At 34.7% G+C, this 21296-nt stretch overlaps 1 protein-coding gene across 2 annotated transcripts; it reads right to left on the reverse strand.

Annotated features, from left to right (window-relative positions):
* Positions 1–67: 67 nt before the first annotated feature.
* Positions 68–20850, reverse strand: LOC128178715 (solute carrier family 28 member 3-like). 2 transcript variants are annotated; one of them, XM_052846011.1, is made up of 11 exons: positions 20745–20850; positions 14687–15099; positions 13341–13485; positions 12743–12934; positions 12318–12479; positions 11829–11954; positions 5266–5396; positions 4402–4585; positions 3626–3874; positions 3064–3244; positions 68–157 (listed from the first exon to the last, which is right to left on the reverse strand). In XM_052846011.1, exons 1-11 carry the CDS (start codon positions 20817–20819, stop codon positions 141–143), a joined length of 1875 nt encoding a protein of 624 aa, XP_052701971.1. In that variant the 5' UTR covers positions 20820–20850; the 3' UTR covers positions 68–140. The 2 variants fall into 2 exon arrangements, with proteins under 2 accessions (XP_052701971.1, XP_052701969.1); XM_052846009.1 differs by lacking the exon at positions 20745–20850 and adding an exon at positions 16846–16972.
* Positions 20851–21296: the final 446 nt, after the last annotated feature.

A 21296-nucleotide genomic window follows, 5' to 3' on the forward strand; every position in this document is an offset into this window, starting at 1 on the left:
ATGTCCAACGGAAAGGGTAGCTAAAAGCCCGGACCTTGTCATGTCCGGACTTAAATGTCGCACTGTTTATATGATTTATATATGATTTATAGTATAAAGTTATTGCATCAGCATCATTCAGTTGGAATGGGCTCTTGGTCCTATTCAGAGAGTATTCCTGAAAATTAAGATATTTTGATATTTTGAAAGCGATGTTGGTATTTCAATGATCGATGATAATGATGGCGAATAAACATTTTTTCCAATTTTTATCTTTTATCTGAGATGCAATTTTTAACATATAGCAAAGACGATTAAATGGATTAGTTAAAAATGAATAACTTGCTATAAATATGGATTTTGGGAGACGAATCTACATTAAAAAGGTATGTATGTATAGGCATTCAATCCGTACCCCAAACCTATAACACACATGATATGAAGAATTCGTAAGTTGGTGAGAAGATGTACATGCAACTGTTATAATATTTGCTCTCTCTCTCTCTCTCTCTCTCTCTCTCTCTCTCTATTCCGAACAACATCAGATATCACCTTTCGGGAAATAGTAAAATAATTGTTTTCATTAATTTCTAACTTGTATTGCTTGTAAAAATGGCTTATTTAAAAGATTCGTGGGGGAGGGGTGGTGGGTTGAAAAAAAAAACGAGAACCGAGACTATCAAGAAGCCTGAAGGGAAGTTTAACCCTGGGGGACTGAGACAGCCCTGAGTGACCCTGAAGTTTGCACTGAGGTTTTAAAGAAACCCAGGGAGACTTTTGGGTTTGTACTGTGGGTAATGAGTAAACTGTCACAGTTTCGGACTATTTTTAATTATTGTGTAAATAAATATTTTTGGACTTTGTGTAAATTGCTACAAAAACTATTTTTCTATTTCGACAACTAATTTAAAAAAAACTTCTAAATTCTGCACTGCCTCAATCCCACCTGAGGCACGGTCATGCCATGGACAATTAATCTTTTAATTCACTTCTGTTTATGTTTATTGACACTTTTTTTTTTTTTAATTAACATTTATTCATTGTATTTTCATAAACACTTTTAAGATATATACAGGTTTTACAATGAAATTTTTTTTCCTTTCACCACCCATTCATACATGCACACACATTCACATAAGTAAAGTAATATGCTTTAAAATTTACACAGGTAAATGAAATAAATTAATCAATTACTGCTCTTGATACTAAAAAAAATATATATAAAATATAACACAACTAGTTTTGTTCAAAAATATTTTTCCAGAGCAACCACTGGTTATCAAAAATTAATAATTTTGAATTGTGTATTGCTACACACCTTTCAATGTAATATTGACACTTTATCTTTTATCTTATCCATCCTTTAATGTACCTGCAGCTAAAATGTTAAGAGTCACTCAATAGCTGTTCGATAATTGATTTTTTTTTTTTTTACATCTGTACTTATTGTTAATTCTTCATTGTGTTATTGCATTGTTAACTATAAATGATTTTGAATTGTGAATTATAGTTAGTTGGAATCGGACCTTCGGTGCTGATGCATACCAAACTCATGTAAAAGTATATTCCATGCCAAGTCTAGATAAAAGTTTGAAAACTAAAACGCGTGTTGGCTTGTTGGAGGTTTCATTAGGCTGGGTCCAACAACAAGAGAATAAGCAAGCTCAAAGTCGGCCCAGTATTAGTCCTGTACGGGAGAGAGCGCCCCCTAATATTTGTTTGAAGGTAAAAACACCCGGGGCTGCAACATATATTTTGTATTAGTCAGATCCTGGACCCATACAACAGTTTAGCGAGTTTCCCGAGACTCAGAGTTTACTGATGAAGAAGACGATTTAAACGATATTCAACATGGAAAATTCTTTCCGACCGCAGTGGAAACAGAAGTTCAGCTTCCCCTCATGTCAGCTTCCATGCGGAATGTGCGGAAACGTGCATCCCAACGTTTCATGTTTCTCATACAACTGGAAGTGCTACCGATGTCACAGAATTTGACATTGTTCCCGAATGTGTTTTACACAGATGAAGAAGCCAACAAGAACTGTTGAAAAAGGAGCTGGTTCTAGCGGTAAAAAGACGCGAGATATAAAACGACTGGGCAGATATCTCGAAAATAAACGTGTTTAGCGAAATGTCCTTTCAGTTCACTTCGTCACAATCAATTTCATTCTTTGTTTGATACCTTAAGTATTCTACGAACTGAGCTGTACAACATTTAGATTAAGCTACGCATGTCAAATCAACTTACGAAGAGTATGACTGAAAAGATACGAAGTGCCAGTCTGAGATCGCAGGTATTCAAAACGAAAATACGGATTTGAAAAGAAAAAGTTACAAGAAAACTCGAAACGTTCTGACATTAATATGTATGTAAAGAAAATTCGTAAACTAGAAGAGGACGCTCAAGGAGACAAGGTTATAATGGAATTAATGGACAGAAAACTAAAGGAGATAGGTAAAGAACATTATGACTGTAATGAAAATTTAGACGGAGGCTGACAGGACAACCAAACAGTTGAAGGAACAAGACAACGCCATGCTGCAGACTATTAGGCATTCACACATTGGGGTGTCTTCTTATTTAGCAAACATTTATAAATATCCATTTTGATATTATAGCTGTAGCGCTACATTGTAGATACCTACATCCCTCACAGCGGCGCAGGTGTTATATGTGTGAACATGTCACCGTGTATTCATTGGTGTTTATCCATGATGAAACGATTGATTGCCGTGATCTCGTGTACTCTCAGTCAAACCTCAGGGTCACTCAGGGTTTTTTTGTGGGTTTTTTTATCACCGTAATGTGGGTAGATAATTGGGCAATGAAAGATTGTGTATTTTCGGGAGATGGGAGTTGGAGCATGGTTGAGATATTGGAACTGTTAGATGGTTGAAGGATGGGATGCTTCAAATATGGGAGATGATGAATGGTTGGAGGATCGAATTAATGGGTGGTTTTGGGACGAAAGCTTTGGGCAAGGCGGTGTTGAACGTCTACACTGTACTTACCCTTGGAAACAAATTTTGGATCTGCATTTGCAAAATTTGGACAGAGGCCAAAAATGATAACGAGATACTAACCTGCCATGCATGCAGTCATAAAGCAAGCAAAACATCCGGATATCAGGGCCCGGATGGAGACACGCACTATATCCTCTTTCCGATCCGGCGCAATGGCTGTCAATGCCCCTATCATGATTCCTAGAGCTGTGATATTGGAAAATCCACAGAGAGCATACGTTGTCACCACAACTGAATGTTCCTTTAAAGTAAATTTACAAAAATGGTAAGTGTATTAAAAATCATCAAATTTTTATTTAAAAAAATAAAATTTTATTAACATTCTTAAATTGATATGATTGTACACATGGCAAAATACAATGTGTCTACGGATGTAAAGTGAAGTGTCGAACCATATTACTGTGATTGTTGCTGTCTAAAACAATTTAAATTGCAATCGTTTCCATGCTTCAATGTAAGTATGATTAAGTGCACCAAATTATATTACTCTGTGTTTTTAGAGTACTACAGAGTTTTTGACCTGAACTGTTGACTTGAACTATGATATGGGCAAAAAAAAAATGTTTTGTTTCTTTTTTGAGATGTGGGAGATTGAGGGAGGGGAGGTTTGTTATTGACTTACCGAGATGACCCCACCCGTCAGCGTCTGATTTCTATCGAGCAGAAAAACGTCACAGTTGGATGTTCTCGTCCATGGCCCATCATAAGACTCAAATATCTGGTTATTTTTAATGACTTTCCCTAAGTCTTCATACGCTAAAAATTCGTTGATGAACGTTTTAATTCCAACCATTCTGGCAACGACACAGCAGTCACGTGACTCTATTCCCATCAAGAACACAAGCGGCCAAAATAAGAAGGAACAAATCAGCTACAATGTCATGTAAGAACAGAATTATATATAGATAAAAAAACATATGGAACGCCTCATGTCGATGATCTACATTAAATGATTATGCTTCAACATTACCTTTTGATACTTTTTCTTTCAACACTGTAACTTTAACATTATATGCTGATGCTCTAAAATTATAGGCTGTTACTTTGATTTATTTTATTTTATTGCGCCAGCATATAAAGACAAAGTATCAGCATGTAAGGTTGAAGAATCATCATATAATGAAGATCATCTTCACCAGGCAGCTGGGGTGTTTCATTAATTTATACAAATACATATACAGTATATACGTATCTCTAACATTTTGAAATTATATATATATATATATATATATATGTCATTTAAAAAACTGAAAATTTTTGTTTGTCATTAATAAACTAACATACCAAGATACATTCGTAAATTCAAAATTTTAAAAATTATTAATTACACATCAATAAGGGCAGCGTACTCATAAGCAAGAATTGATCTAATTTAAAAGTGTCAAAAATGATAATTACCTGAAAAGTCAGATTCGGATATTCTGGGGGTATGAGTCCTACCCGCTCCCCTATCCAGATTAAGGTAGCGTTGACAAAGCCCAGCAGAGAGAAGAATGCAATAACACTGGCTATAATGTACGCTACTATCGGCAGAGCTGTAATGGCGCCGATGGAAGCAGCATCAACGATGTTTCTTCCTTCCCTAGTTTTGGGCATGCAGATTGTAAGATTTTACAACTGTTACATGCAATCAAAGTATGTAGTAACTTTATGTTTAGTGACATATGTGATTACTCTCTCTCTCTCTCTCTCTCTCTCTCTCTCTCTCTCTCTGAATAACATTTTGTACTCGTACTCTATACAATATTTTTTATAGACGGCTACCACATTACAATACACATTCATGAATGCCCTATTGCAACTTGTATTTAACTTGTACTGTAAATACGACGTCGAAAAGAAAATTGAAGGCGTTTCCAAAAAAAAAAATCATCACGAAAGCAGTATGTTACACCAGAAAAGTAGACAGCTTCAAAATTCATTTGGTGTTCGAATCACCATTATAAAGTCTGATTAAAACAATCTTGATTCTCCTTACACTCGTCAGGGCCTGACAGATATTGATAAGAGGTACCTTTTTGGAAATTCTATTGTAGACAGAAAATTTTATTCATGCTTATTTAATTTCTATCTTAATGGTACCTTCAGTATTAAAGAGTTTCAACTCTTATAAAACAAATAAAAGCAAGTCTGTGATTGTTTGGGGTTTATTTAGATTACGAAATTATAGGTCGTGTGAAAACGACCTCTTAACGTTACCTGTCTGTCAGACCCTGATAAGTGTACGGAGAAAGGGGTTGATTTAATTAGACTGCCTTGTACCGTTTTATTACGCATGCATCGTTCGAAGTGTCTCGTTTGGTTTCTTTAGATTCTGGCCAAAACAACTTGGATATAGCGAGTGCAGCGGGTGCTGACATGACACTAGCCGAAAGCAGGTGGTTGGCAGGAGCCTGTATGGACAGAAGGAAATCAAAGTACTGAAGTACTGAAAGCCGGGCTCTTTTGGTGTGTCTTAAGCATATTGTGTAGTAAAGACAAAATCTCTCTCTCTGTCTCTCTGTCTCTCTCTCTCATGCTTTTAATGTCGGCAAAGCATCAGAGAGCGACCACATTTTGTAAGCGGCTATAAACAAAAAATAAGTCTGTTTAGTAGAAGTTAAAAAGTTCAACAGTTGCTGCCTTGAATTTTGCAACAAGCATTATATATTCAATCCCCATTTCTTCATCGTGCAGCAAAGTAGTTCTTGGAAATTCATGCGCATTGTATGAGTTCAAAATGCATAGTAATGTTTTAAAAACACGTTATTAATAAGAAAACTAAACTAGAGCAAAGCTCGTGGCAAAGCCACGAGTAGGTCTTCCGTTGTTGCTGCGGGTTAAAAATATATGTAATATGGTGTCAAACGATTATAATGACTAAACTTTCAGTTCTGCTTTTGCTATAAAAACGTGTTGTGATTGAAAGCCTGTATATAAAATGTGTTTTGAACAAGACAGGAAGAAAATGTTTTAGGAAAACTATTTGTCGAACACAGTCTGTGTAATCGTTTCAAAAATTCTATAAAATGTGAGATGTTTAATGGCGAGTTAAATTTTAAAAGGGTAGCAAGCATTGTTATAAACAGTATGTACTCATGATTCATGTCAGGAATTGCAGTTTTTTTTAAAACCTAACCCGCCTACAAAACACGTAACCTTTTCTCTAAGATAACTTGTTTATTTAAATCTTTCTAAATTTTTGAAGACTATTTGCAAGTTTAAAATTGTTACGTGCTGACAAAATTTAGTAATTAGTCAAAATTGATGGCATCTTTGAGATTTTCTTCAGGGAAATGTGTGTCGTCTGATATTATTTAATGATACGAGTAGATTTGGACATTCAAAATAATATATAATCAGCTAATAAAAAAGATGAGCGGGAGAATTTATGCAAAGGCGAGCATCTAACTTTTACACCAGATGGTGCTGTTTCATAGAGACACCGCTATTTAATGTGAATTTAATAACCTTATATACAGAAATGAATTTTACTTCTCTCGACGATGTAATAATATGCAAAATCCTTATTTTTATGTCAGTGGGTTGACTAATTAAATTAAAAAAAAAACAACTTCAATTGCGCTTGCGTAAATTGGAATTCTGGGAAGGAATTAGACAGTCCGTGTTAGAGAAATTCGAAGAAGTTATGAAACTGGTCAGTGTCTAGATCAAACTGTGCATTGATGTATTAAAAGACTATCATTGGTATCGTCTGTAGCCATGGTCCGGAATCCGTATGTGCAGTCATACATTGTATGTACATCGATACACCTATACCTCCTCACCTATAGCCATACAAATGAGGGTGCAACCTTCATATACACAAGCATATTAGTATTATAATTCTGGAAACTATTTATCTTGTATTTAATATATTGGGTATTCATTGTTCACATAAAAGCCACCTATATTCCACTGGCTGTAGCTAACCTTGTAAGTAAATTAAGTTGCATTACAACCTCATAATACACAACTTCAATTAAAAGTTGTTTTTTTTTAAATCAATTTCCATACCATTAGCAATAAATAAAATTCCCAATAACGCACATCTATCTCACTTAAGTGTAACTTTGAGAAGCGCATATATTTTTGGGAGGCAGATATATCGCTATATTATAGCCTGCAAGTCAAGTGAATTATCATGGTCTTTCAAAGAAATAAGAAATCCGTCGACAGTTGCAGTACTTTGATGATTTCTATGGCGAACGACTGCATTGCATAATGTAGTCGTATTTCCCAAGAAAAAAATTGTCTTTGTCTTCAAACTTTTAATTATAATATATCATGAATTATTATGTTCATAACTATAAAAGTTTAGCGTGATCAACAGGTTAATTTATTAGCCACATTCTTAGGTTACGATTTCACATCTTTAATGTGAAGATGATTGACTTAGAATAATAGTCTTATTGTTTATAAAAGCACCCTTCCAGTTGTTACTCAATTACATATGTTCTGAGTTGTGTGCGCTGAAGCGACACAAGATCTTCGGTCGCACGTGGCGATTGAATTAACACAGACTGACCGAATAAACACACGGGTGGGAAAATTAAACACGTTGAGGAGAAAATGTTACACATGAGAAGAAGTCACCAAAAATGATTTTCCACAGATCTGGATATCTTTTCGCCAATTTAAAAAAATCCAGCGCGAGCACTTGTCAGAGGGGCGGGAGGAGGGGGGGACACAGCACTGAGTTCGCTTCCACACTGAAACGAACAACCATGTAGAAAAACTACAGAGTGATTAATATGTGACTGATATAATCTATTAATCTTAAGTTGTTTAAAACTCATGTGAATATTCTTTTAAATAATCATCAAATGCCTCAATTCAGGACAATTCAGGACATTCTTTTATCGTGCTAGCACCTACCGCAAACATGTACATGTAACATGGAACTTTGATTATAATTTGATTTGATTTTTAAACTACCTTGTACGCTATCGTATAATTAAATCAATGCTTAATCAACTGTACAAGTAAAATTTTATTTATTTTCGTCTTAAATCTATATAATAGTTGAAAACATAATAAAATATACTTCTGTCCGTGCAAAATATGAAACATGAACGCGTGATAAGGTACATATAGAAGAACACGAGCCGACCGCAGATCACTTGTCCACTCGCGCTGGATCTCCTCGGCCATGTGCGAGGGATAATCATCATTTAATATTTGGGGGGGGGGGGGGGGGGTTAAATTTTTTTAGATATACAAACCAACCATTAATTTATGTCTGACTATGTTTCCGATTTGGAGTAATATCTTTCATTAATATTCAGTTACACTCAAATGTTTAATTAAATAAATACAAGATGGACAAACTTTTATAATATGAAATTAAAACAGTTCTTGTATTTACGGCTATATAAACTTAAACACGTTTATCTTCATTTAAGTGTGTGTCGCGGTGTGCGAATCCTATGTATTAGATAACCGCTTACCGCTAGTAGTGCAGCCGTGGCTGATCGGCCGTGGACGAAGGATAGATTACGTAAAGGTACAACGCACAGACACGCACATCTCAGAACCCAGGAAGATTTGAAAAGTTTGCCGTATAAAGACCATGTTCTATCAAATAGACGTTCTTTATTTTAAACTTAAAACCCACAATTGATCTATGTCTGATATTGCTTTAGATTGAGAATGACATTGCTTTTATTAATTAACTGAACGATTTCTTCATTGACACCCAATCGTTTAGTCCATAAACTTTTATGTGTAATCAAAACTACAACAATTTTTGAGTTCGCGACTAAATAAACTCATTTGTGAGAGACGCAACTCTCGTGTATTAGATAACCGCTGACCGCTAGGTAACCCAGCCGCGACCATGGTGACCGATTTTCTCGGCCGCGGGCGAGGAAGAGTTTCGTTAACTTGGCCAAATGCCGCGAGTACTGGTCAACACGTATTACTTTTTACCCGAATATTATGCACTACCCGAACACAAAAACAGTTTTATGAGATCAATAAAGGCACAAACAACATTTTTTGCAGCGACGCCCATATCGAAAAATTTACCGTTTTAGAGTTATGAAGCAAAGACTTTTAAGGGATCTAGACCCCTCATTTTAGGGGCTAGTCCCTTTTTTATGGTATCAAATGAAAGCTCTTAATATTCTGCACAACTTTTATTCTATATGTGTCTAGAAAAAATTTACAACTAAAAAGTTATTGAGCAAAGATATAAGCAAAATTTAACATTTTTTGAAACATAAATTTCGATGTAATTTTTCAAGCAGTATACGTGTGTTAATCAAACATGTAAAACTAGGAGGACAACGTTCAAGATGTCTACATTAAAGATTTGTAAATTAAAACTACTTGCTACGGATCTACTCGGAGCCTTTGCAGGTACACGAGACCCACTAAAAAAATATTCAAAGGGGAATAACTCAAAACCGGAAGTAGCGATTTCACCATATTTTTTGCTATAGTAAGCTATTGTCATTTACAATAAACCCTGAAAATTTGAATAAAATCTAAAGACAAACAAGCGAGATATTACAGTTTAAAGAAACGTCTAGAAGAAAAAGAAGAAGAACTAGAGCAAAGCTCGTTGCAAAGCAACGAGTGGGTCTTCCGGTAATGTCAAAAGTAAAGCTAGAAGTTCCTGTAAAAAGCAGGGCTCTTAAACCAACATAAGAAACTAAAGACGAAAAACCGAATTATTCTTGGTACGAATTAACAAAATCCGAATGATTCCAAGTACGAATTAACAAAGCTTATCGATTTCAGGAACGACTTAGCAAATACAAATCCGAATGTGTAAAAGTACGATTCAACAATTATCGAATAATTTTAGGTACGAGTTAATTTAAGTCTGAACATAAAACTATTTTCTTAACCAAGAATGTGGAATCAAAATGTCCGGAAAAATCAATTTTTAAACCCCTATATCTCTGTATTGCATCGTCCGATTTTAGAACGGATTTCAGTTTTGAATAATGAATAATAAGCTCTTATTTTCTGTTATTATGATTAATAACAAATTATAGCAAAAATAAGTTATTATGAAAAGTCTTCGTAGCCCCTTTGGCCCCTTATTTGAGGAGTCACTCCTTTTTTCTTGATATCAAATGAAAGGTCTTGTAAATATAAACATATTTTGTTCTACATGTATTCACGAACTGTTGACCGTTCTAGAGATATCCGAACAATTGTGTTTTAGGGGCCGACCCTTAAACTCCTTACCAGGGCCACCAACATAAATGTTTTAGATACCATATCGTTAAGAACATTATTTTAAGCATTTTTTGTTCTATAGTGCTTATCAAAATATTTCTCCTTTTCTAGATATTAATGATCAAAGTTTTGGACATATGGCCCCTTGAAACCCCTAATTACGTATCATATGACATATGTATGGTACCGTATAGATAAACAGATGTACAATGAACTTTTTTGGTTCTATAATTGATAACAAATTTTTTTTCAGTTAAGAGTTATTATAAAAAGAATTTACAGCCCTCTTGGCCCCTTATTTGAGGGGCCAGCCCCTTTTTCTTGATATCAAATAAAAGGTCTTGTAAATATAAACGCATTTTGTTCAACAAGTGTTCAGAAATTGTTGACCGTTCTAAAGATATCTGAACAAATGTGTTTTAGGGGCCGACCCTTAAAATCCTTACTGGGACCACCAACAAATTTTTTTTAGGGAGCATATTGTTAAGAACATTATTTTAAGCATTTTTTGTTCTATAATGCTTATCAAAATATTTCTCCTTTTCTAGATATTTAAGACCAAAATTTCGGACTTTTGGCCCCTTAAAGCCCCTAATGACATAACATATGACTTAGACATGGTACTGTTTAGATAAACAGATGTACAATAAACATTTTTGGTTCTATAATTGATAAAAAATTATTTTTCAGTAAAGAGTTATTGCAAAAATACTTTAGAGCCCTTTTGGCCCCTAATTAGAGGGGCCAGCCCCTTTTTTCTGAAATCAAACAAAAGATCTAGTTAATCTAAACAACTTTTGCATTACATGTCTTAACAAAATATTTACACATTAAAAGTTAGGGCCGAAAATGTGCGAAAATTTCGTGAAAAAAATTGGTGCTAATTTTCGAGCTCGGGCGAGCTTCGCCGCCTTGCTCATTTTTCAAAATATAAGATAAATAGGATCATCTATAAACATTTATCTACTATCCCTGAAAGTTTCATATTTCTATCGCAATTGGTTTTTGAGAAGTTACGTGGACAAAATGGTCCTTAAAAATTTACTAAATCCTCAAGATCTCAAACCGGAAGTGACGTCATCAGCCAGAAATTTTATAATATCAAGTACGTTTGATGCTCAATACGTCCTGTAAATTTCATGCAAATCGGTCGAGTGGTTCACGAGCAATAGCGTTCGAAAAAAGTCAGAAAAAAAATAAAAAATAAAATAATAATAAGGAAAAGAAACAATAGAATAACAAGAGGGTCTTCCGTCGGAAACGGAAGACCCTAAAAATAATAATGAAGAATTTCCAACAGAATCAGTACAAGGTCTTCCGTTGGAAACGGAAGACCTTAAAAAGATAGACAATTCATTCGAAATTTAAAAAAAGAAACAAAATGCCAACACTTTTGACAAAACGTGGCTCTTTGTGTAACTATTTGGTATAGCGGAAGCTTTACCTTGACGCTGTTTGGTTTTTTGTTTATTTGTGCTATTTATAGTAACATTGGCGATTGGCCTGCCTATAGCCAGGACTCTGCTTTCAGCAGAGCCCGGCTAAAAAACCATTATCTTTCATGAAATCAGGTATGTATCAATTTAATTATTTACTAGTTGCTGCATGTTATGCTTTCTCGTACATTAACTTTGATGTTCAAGTATCCGTACCCCAAACAAAACGTAGACGACAAGGGTACTTCCGGCGACAGTCGCGAAACCATTCGTCATCACAGTGTGGAGCTCTGATAGCGTCATCTTGTCAAAAAGAGGCCTCACTAAGGTCGTTGTTTCAGCCTAAGAAAAACTGATTGCCATTATCAGAAATGACGAAGACTATGAGTACCATGGTCAATCTAAAGTTTTATTAGTTTGTTTTAATTAGATTTTTCCAAATTTATTTGTTTGTATTATCTATTTTTCCTTCTTTTTTTATTTTAGCACTAGCTGTAGATAAATTTGTGTAATAAAAGAGTTTACATTTTATGGAATTTAACGGAAAATAATTTGATATTATACCAGACACACTTTGTATTATTATGATATACATAATTATCAATATTGAGTAAGAATTATCATACAAGGAGCCTTTTATCGTTATTGTTATCGTCTGATATAACGAAGCCAATTCAACTCAACACTGCGCATGCGTGTACTCACCCATCCCACGAACACATTAACGGCCGCATGTAGGGACTCCATTGCCGAGGTTCCTAAGCTGTACTGCATAATTAGCGCCATTTTTTCGATAAGAACTTGCATCCATCCCAAAAAGTACAGAATTGAGATTACTGCACTGAAGAAGAATATTACTGACATCACCTAAAATCAAATAGTTTTATTCATGTTAAATACCTGTAATGCAAGATCATATACTGGTATAACGACTAGTACGTAAAATTTGACTCATACGGTACGGTACCTTGTAACTTTTAATGAGTCAAATTTTAAGAATACCTTTATCATTTTAAAGGAAAACAAAGATATAGAAATCAACAGAAATAGTATACATGTACATGTACATGTATCTTTAAAAAAATGGTGAGAGCTGTGTACAAATTGTTTGAGACTTTGTTCTTTTGTACCTTAAATGCGAAAAAGTGATCGGTAAATTTTTCACCAAACACAAATATTGCGCCAACATCGGTGTGATCAAGGAATTCTGTCACCCTTTTTCCCAGCCAATCAAAGAGGTCATAACCCCAACTCGTCTGGAGTACTATCAACGCAAAAACCAATTGCAGCAGGTAGCCCCACAGAACTGGTCGCCATGATACCTAAAGAGTAACGCAAGGATCTTTTTGAAATTAGCTGATGTAATATGTCAACTTACATGTATGTAACGATTTATTTCCCACATGCACCTGGCGTTATATATTTTTCTCATGATAAAACAAATATAGGCCTACTTAGGTAGGGGCATCGTCTCAAGCCGCGAGTTTTGTGTCCATTGTGGAAATAGAATGGACACAAAACCCGTCACGGTGGCGTGAGACGATGAGGTAGGGGGTACTTGCATATAATTTACTATGACAAAAATAAATAACGTCATGTGCATGTTAAATTATATACTAGTAACATGTACGTTCACTCACTTTTAGGAGATATATCCAAACTACAGTTATCATGATAAATTAGGTCTTAAAAGTCTTAAAAGAGTGTACAAAGAAAGGCTAAATTTACCTGAGCGGGATCTTTTGAAAAGAAGAAGAGGCAAAAAGTAAAGATGGCAATGCCGCTGACGGGTACGAGTCTGTATGGATCCCGCCGGATGACGGTAGCAATAATGACCACAATGACCACAACGGCGACGTAAGCTGTGACTAAACTATCAAAACCATGTAAAAATTTTGTATTGAAACAAAAACTTTAACAAAAAAATTGAAAAAGAACTGTACGCGATCGCAATGTTGTATTATACATAATTTATTGCATGATTGAGAGAAAGATAAAAAGATGTATTCTTTCAAGGAAAATCATATTTCCGACGGCTACCCCGGAGGAAAATATGATTTTTCTTGGAGAGTATATCTTTTATCGGCCGAAGGTTTTGTAAATCAATAACGTATTGAATGCTTACCAGTTTCTTTATGGTAGTTTTCTGATAAAATGGGGTTTAAAACAATTTTTAAAAAAAATTAATCATTTGATAACATTGTATGCTTATCCTCAGGATTTTTCATATGCATGGAATAAAGAATCACTTGTCTTTCGAAGGGTGGGGTATAATTAAAAAAGTGACGATGACGTGGGAAAATGAAGTTTTATTGCCCTGACACGTGATTGCCTCCAACCAATCAGATAACCTGTTATAGAGAATTATAGTAATGCGGTACAATGTATAATATAAAACAAGTCATTATATTTCAACGAATACCGCTATTTATCCTGTCATCAAAAAGCAGCAAATCGTATTCATGGCAATTTCAATATTATACCTACGACAAAAAAATGTTTAAGACAACAAAAATGTTTTGAATAGATAAATTATTATGTAATCCGGAAATACCAAAAGCTTATTCATATTGAATAGATGTGTGTCAAGGCCGTAACTTTATCCTAAAACTGGTGGGACCACAGAATTTATTAACATAAAATAAATAGTTCTAAATAAATCTTACATGAATGCAGTAGATTTCTACTATCCCGATATGTCAAAATATGAGTTTGAAGAGAACTGTATGGACTTTTTGACAACCAAAGCTCTTTGAAAATGACAATAGTAGAACATAGAACCATTTTAACAGGAACTTGGACTTTAGGTAGTTGTGTCAAACAACAATGTGACGTAGGTCTGTCTGTTGCATTGTAGGCCACTCAGTCATGGCTCTTTGAAATCAACAAGATTTGTCTGGCTTCTGAGCTAATGCTACGCAATCGGTGTATATTTCGCTTGAAACCAGTGTCATTTTAACTTGTTTTGACGCAAGAAATAGATAGTTACATCCTACTGAAAGTCCAAAGCCTTGTTAAAATGGTTCTAATATTGGAAATTACTTACTTAATTAATTAACTAATTAATTACTTACCGTAACATTACTTTCCTGGTCCTCTTACTAGGATATTTACGTTCTTTATGTAAAGTGTTGAAATAAGCTTCAACTCGGTTTCCAAACATCCTCTTCATTGTATGTATTGCATAGAAAAATAAGACAAGCAGTGTAAACACAAGTAAGCGAATCGAACCCTCGTCGCCGAACCGGTAAACCATAGCGCCAACGAAGTATGCGAAATAGCACAGAAGTAGTAAAGTGTATATTGCCAATTTCAACTTTTTTCCATGGCTCTTTATAAATCTGTCCAAGGATTTTCGAACCCGGACCACGGGACCAAGGGGTGAGCAGTTTTGCAGCCATTCCGGTGGGACGTATTGGTAATTTACAATCACTTCTGGACGATCTGTAGATTCCGTTGTTGCTGTATCGATATTGCCATCGTCAACCTGTATCACAAATCAGATTTCACCATTCGCTGATCGAAATATAATTATCATACATGTACTTTCTTTATTCTTTATAAGGGCTTAAACATTTCAAAGACGCAGTTATTTTGATTCAGCAATAAAGGAACTATTCGGTTCAGATGGGAATCAAAATAGTTATTTTTCAATAAAACACAAAAATACTTTTTTGATATCATTATTACAAACATACAAACAAGTATATCCAATTCATTTTATTTTTTACGTGACAATTCTATTGGGGTAAGTCTACAGACACAAAATCCTCCGTTATATGCATTTTCTGTCTTGGGTAACCTACATATACAGGCATTCTCACAAAAATTTATCTGCATTTTATGTAATATATTTACATTTAACAATTATGATTACCCCTATTTCTTACGGAAATTAATTGTAATTCACGGCTTTCTAGAAACCGAAAGGACTGAAATCTCCTCGCCCTGCTTATCAATTGGTCGACACTTTCATGGACCGCAGAAAAATCGAAGACGGCACGAAATAATCATGATTATGTCAGACTCAAAATCCCATATAAGAAGATTTGGCTGTTTCTTTTATTTAACCTTCTGATGATGCACAATGACAATAATTTAGTTAACTCCACTAAGTTTTTGCGATCAATTCATTAATCTGTTAAAAAAAAGAGAAGATGTTAATATAAATCATAAAATGCTTTCTTTGATGGTTCCTGCATGCAGGAAATGAAAGTAGCGAATACTGTTACTATAGTGTTAGTAGACAAACTATACATAAGATACTTTCGTAGGTTATGTTTTTTCTGTTACATGTATGTCGCTGCCTTCATATCCCGCAATAATCACCCAAGAAACCATTGTTGTGTTTAAATGTTGCATTTGGGAAAATACTGTCATAAAGCATCGAATCATTTCATAATGTAAGAGTTGAATCTAAATCGTTAGAGATTTTCAGGCACGTAGCATCCGGGGGGGGGGGGGGGGGGCGCAGCAAACTTAAGATTTTACCTAAATTTAGATACAAAAAATTGAATTAATATGGAGTTGTCCTCCCCCTTTATAGGACCATGTAAAAAATTGAATTGAAAATAAGGAAATATACAGTGTAATTGAAGATATAGGTATACTCGCTCCCCCCCCCCCCCTCCCCACGGATTAGGTTTTTCAGAAACTTGTGAAGTTATTGTTTTTTGCTTGTCAAGATTTTTGGATAAGTGAAGTCTCCCCCCCCCCCCCCCTCCACTTTCAAAAACGATGCTACGTGCTTGATTTTGACAAATTTTTTCTAAAGAAGACTTATCCGCGTATTGTAGTTTTTAATATGTGATAATACATGTATCTCATAATGGAGACTTGTCAAAGTACATATATATCAGCACGAGTTAGACTAAATGCAGCAATGAATCAAAAACATTACCCTAACGTAATAAGGCGACTATGGAGTCCCGTAGTGAAGGACCCTTGCTTTAATAGACACTGTATGTGCATGTAATGACATTTTCATGAATATATGTCATGACCTTTTCACCCCTTGGTTAAAAGCATGATACTGAATAATCGCTGGTTGGGTGCGACCTCCAGCTAAAGAAGTCGAGCGTTGCAATTCACAAAGGTAAAATACAGGTTAAAATTTTTCCAAATAAAGCATTTTTAGACATATAATGGTCAACGAAAACGAATTCCGAAGAAATGTCATTGCATACAAAATAGAATATTCCTTCAAGGTTTTACTCAAGATGGAAGCATTTACCTGTGTTTCCTGGATTGCTGTCATCTTGAAAGAAATGAAATGTAACGGAAACCCCCGCTGGCGCTTTTTTATTGTGGCGTTTACACGTTGGGACCGAAAAAAGTATTGAAAGGCATTGATTCGAGTCTGTGTGTACATAGTAAACTCGACAAAGAAGGCAGGTCAAATATTTCTGCCCCAACTTCTCATCTTCTGAATTCAAGGGTTCAACACGAAACTGGGGCATGCTTTTTTTCACTACCAACTTCCTTTAGATGATTTTTTCTATGCTGGATATAATTCCATTGAACCGTATGAATTAAAGTTTAGAATATTTTCTGTTTTGCAACGCCATTTAATTTAATGCGCTGTGCATTGCAGAATCGTTTTTTAGAGTTGCGATATCCGTCAAATGCAATACATAAGAAAATTCTGAAGAAGTTTTACAAAGAAAGAATTTCAACAATTTTTTTTTTTTTTTTTGCTGAGGCAATGATTTTATGCAATATGAAATTTTGGATAAAAATCACAACGTGGCGCTTTATGAATTCGTACGCTACATGTAGTACACGATCAAGTGCGTCTTAACTTCACATTTAAACAACCCTCTCCCCCCCCCCCCCCCCAAATTAAAAAAAATCTTGCATTTAAAAGGAAACAAATGAATATCAAAAAATTCATGAGATGCATCCTGTGAAATTGAAAAATCAAATGAAAATCTTTTAAATGGAAAGAAATGTGCTTATACTTTTAATAAAAGAAATTATTTTTCCATAATTCCAATATCATTGACTCTTACTATTCACTATGTATATAAGGTGTATACTGCAGGAAAACATCAATTTTGTAATGAATAAATGGTTACTAACCGATGTATTTCTTTAGCTGCAGGGTTGTAGCTTTCGGTTTGAAAAATATTGAATGGACGACCTAGGAGCCGCAGTGTCTCCCATTGCAAGCCAAAAAAAAAAAACAAACAAACGAAAAAAAAACATGCATTTACGGCGCACAAGAAATCGCGCTAGAATTTAACTGATTAACTTTATTTACAACCAAATTCAGACGGGGAGCTACAGACCTTCAGCAAAGTAAATCTCTCTCTCTCTCTCTCTGCATCATGTTCCAATATTGGCAAGCGTAGCAACAATTGATGAACTAGGATTAAAGCTGCTTGGTCCGAATTTATATCAAATTTTGTTTACACTTTTAAACGTGGATTATGCTAAATATGTGTGTAATAGACATTGTATAATAGACATTGCAGTAGTTTTCGTGGCCAATCAAGCGTTATTTCGCCTTATATCAAATTCGCTACTGACGTCGATGTATGTTACAATTTTTACATCGCTTTTAATAGAGTACAAATTGTCAATTTTAAACATAATGATTCACAACTTTTACCAGGGCACAAAAATATAGTTAGGCCTAATAGTTTCTATCACAAAAAACTAAACACAAACTAGATCTTCGTAAAAATAAAGCAATAACCCCCCCCCCCCCCCCCCCCCCCCCCACACACACACACAAAGATTAGGATTTTTTTCAAATTATAACTTCAAGTACATTCCACCTACCAGTACAGTACTTGAACAATACTTTTTTGATGTTTTAGGCCAGATAATCTTTGTATGGAGAATTTCACAGAGGTGGTCATATTTAAAAGAAACCATTACTCAGGCGATTCCGAACTGTAGCTGCAGGTCTGTAGCTCCCGGTACGAAACTATTGGGATGGTCGACATGGTAGCTACATGTACATGTACAATGCCTTCCTTGTAAAAAAAAAAAAACCCTGTAATTTACGGCGCACAAAATATGCACTACTTTTCGACTAATCTACCTCATTTACGTACCCGTTCTGTGGGGAATAAATAGCACCATTAATTTCTATGGGCAATTACCTACTGATGTTGTCTCTTAACATATTTTAGACTTTCTATAAACACGCTAACCGACCTCAGAAAATGGGGTTTGTCAAAATTCACGTCGAGATTGTACATGTGAAAACTACATCACTTCTTCACTTTACGGGGCTGGTGATGGTGTTTAAAAGAAAAGCAGATGCAAGATTAAAAGTGACGATATCCGTAGTAAAATGTTCGAGAAATGTTTTGGAATCAAAGAGACAAAAATATAGGTTCTCTTTACAATCGTCTTATCCAACAAAACAACTTCTTCTACTACGAAAATTTAAGAACCATGGTACATTTATCATGTACTTTATGTAACACATTCAATATTTTATGATAAAGAAAGATAACTCTTGTTGATTGAAACAACTTTTGTTGCAAAACTCTACAACAAAGCGCTATTCTGAACTAAGAAGCACCGCTTCGTTATGTTTCCTAATATGAATCGACAATGTGTATAACTATATAAAATATAAAATTTCAAAGTACATATGTCTAATTTTACGCTGCAATGGTAAAATTTTGCATTTTTTATTCAGTATATGTTTAATTCTTATAATATCATGATCAGACATCGAAATAATCATTTATTTAAAACATCTAGCTACATTTCATCCTTTCAATTTTGTTTCATTTATATTTATTGATATTGACTTTGTTGAAATCAATGAAAAGAACTATTTTCAAAATGTGGTAATGTTAATGAATAGCAAAGGGACTTTCAACCTTAGTTCTAATTCTAAGTTCAACATAAAATAATTAAATCTTTTTTTATACTTACACGTATACACTATAGAAATATCATGCTCAGATCTAGCGGATACCGGGGTTGGGGGTGGGGGGTTACGGAGTTTCCTAATGGATAATTCGTATATTGAAAAAAAATATATAAAACAATGATTCGGACCACCATTGACAAACGCAATTATCCCTCGGACACCCATCCCCACACGTGAAAAATTGCTGGATCCGCGCATGAATACTAGGAGTTGTTTTAGCTATTGTCGGTACGGTAATTAACAAACGGGCCAACATGTGTATGTACTTTTATTGTTGGTGGTGTGGCGGGGGAGGGGGTGTCACTCTAACTTCAAACCACCCGTTCCGGAAACAAATTGAACTTTGAGAATTTAAAAAAGAATTCCCATAGGTGAAAATGCTAATCTGTATATATGTGTCTATGACTGCCCATGGGTGGGTGAAAGGAGGGGGGGGGGTGTTTCTTTCAAAAAGTTTCAAATCCTATGCTTTGTGAGCGAAGTAATCTCCTGGAGCTTTACAAGTACTTCAGCTCAAATATTATAACAAGGCAATATATATGTTTCCAATTATCGGACCTCGTGGAAATCTTTGCGAATTTCCGGCGTTTTACGATTCTCTAATGTTTTGTGGCTAACACACGAATCCATTTTAATTCATACATGTATATCTACAAAGACGATTAACACTGAAATTTATATTTATTTTATCTCCACGTATGATGGGCTTCGATTCGTTTACTTTATCAAAGAATTTGTTTATCTGTATGGCTACCTAGCTCTTTTGTAGTCGTCCAGTGATAAGGTTTTCATATTAGCCACACAAAAAAAAATCGGTAGTGTGTATACTTGTGTCATGTTGTAAATTTTGAATTTACTGGGTGGGTGTAAATACAAAATTTACAACATGACACTTGAAACTGTATTTTGCCTTCATTCAAAATAAGAAAATTTATTTTTTAGAAAATGGGGGAAACTAAGACAGAGACAGATTTTCAAAGTAATAAAAACATTCAGCTATGATGTATCTTTCAATACAAATGTTATCGTCATTCGAGTTTGGGTCTCTAAAGTAAAGTAACGCGCTGATATTGATGGTAAACATAGTCTCACTATCACAGCTGAGCCTTTGTCTAGATAACTAAATTATTAACATTTTAACATTGTTTTGTATGGATTACTGGATCAGATTAAAAATTTGTACTCTAAAAATCTTATGAAGTTAATGTCCATATGCATGAAAGTTAGCATACCTTTAAATTGATAAATCTCTCCGATTCCATAACCCATTCTGAATCAATTGCCTGCTCTTCAGAACAGTTGGCCATTATCAATGTAGGGACTCTGCTGGCCGTTATCAAAGTCTTTCACAAGCTTTAATCAGAGGCATTCAGAAGCTTTATCCCTGATACTGCCCAAACCAAAATTCTTCATTAATACACCAAAATATTAACTTTATTCTTTATTCAAAAATCAAATACAAGTACATCGATTCATTCATTCTACATTATCAAAAAGGAAAATGATTACATGTAGTAAATAAATCAGATAACAACCTAAAAAGAAATTAAATTTATATAATATCCTATTCCTTTGTCTTATTTACAACTATTCTGGACACAGACCATTTTCCCCTTTTATTCCTTAATACAACAAAAAAATCATTAAAAAATTCCACCGGTTAGATCAATTCAAATGTGGTGCACCTATAGAATGACACTAGTCCAACAACATATCCAAACTACAGGAAAATTTATTGAGAGGGGACTGAGATATGGCCCCTACAATAACTTCAACCCCCCAAT

This window comes from Crassostrea angulata, chromosome 3 (genome assembly GCF_025612915.1).
Source record: "Crassostrea angulata isolate pt1a10 chromosome 3, ASM2561291v2, whole genome shotgun sequence".
Lineage (NCBI taxonomy): Eukaryota > Metazoa > Mollusca > Bivalvia > Ostreida > Ostreidae > Magallana > Magallana angulata.

What these genes read in the sequence shown, in the direction of transcription:
- LOC128178715 (XM_052846011.1), bottom strand. Translation starts at nt 20,819, where the DNA reads ATGGCCAACTGTTCTGAAGAGCAGGCAATTGATTCAGAATGGGTTATG. An exon ending in ACCAGGAAAGTAATGTTACG is followed by an intron (nt 13,486 to 14,686) that starts GTAAGTAATTAA and finishes TGGTTTTGATAG; the next exon opens with TTTAGTCACAGCTTACGTCG. An exon ending in ATCACTTTTTCGCATTTAAG is followed by an intron (nt 12,480 to 12,742) that starts GTACAAAAGAAC and finishes ATTTGATTTTAG; the next exon opens with GTGATGTCAGTAATATTCTT.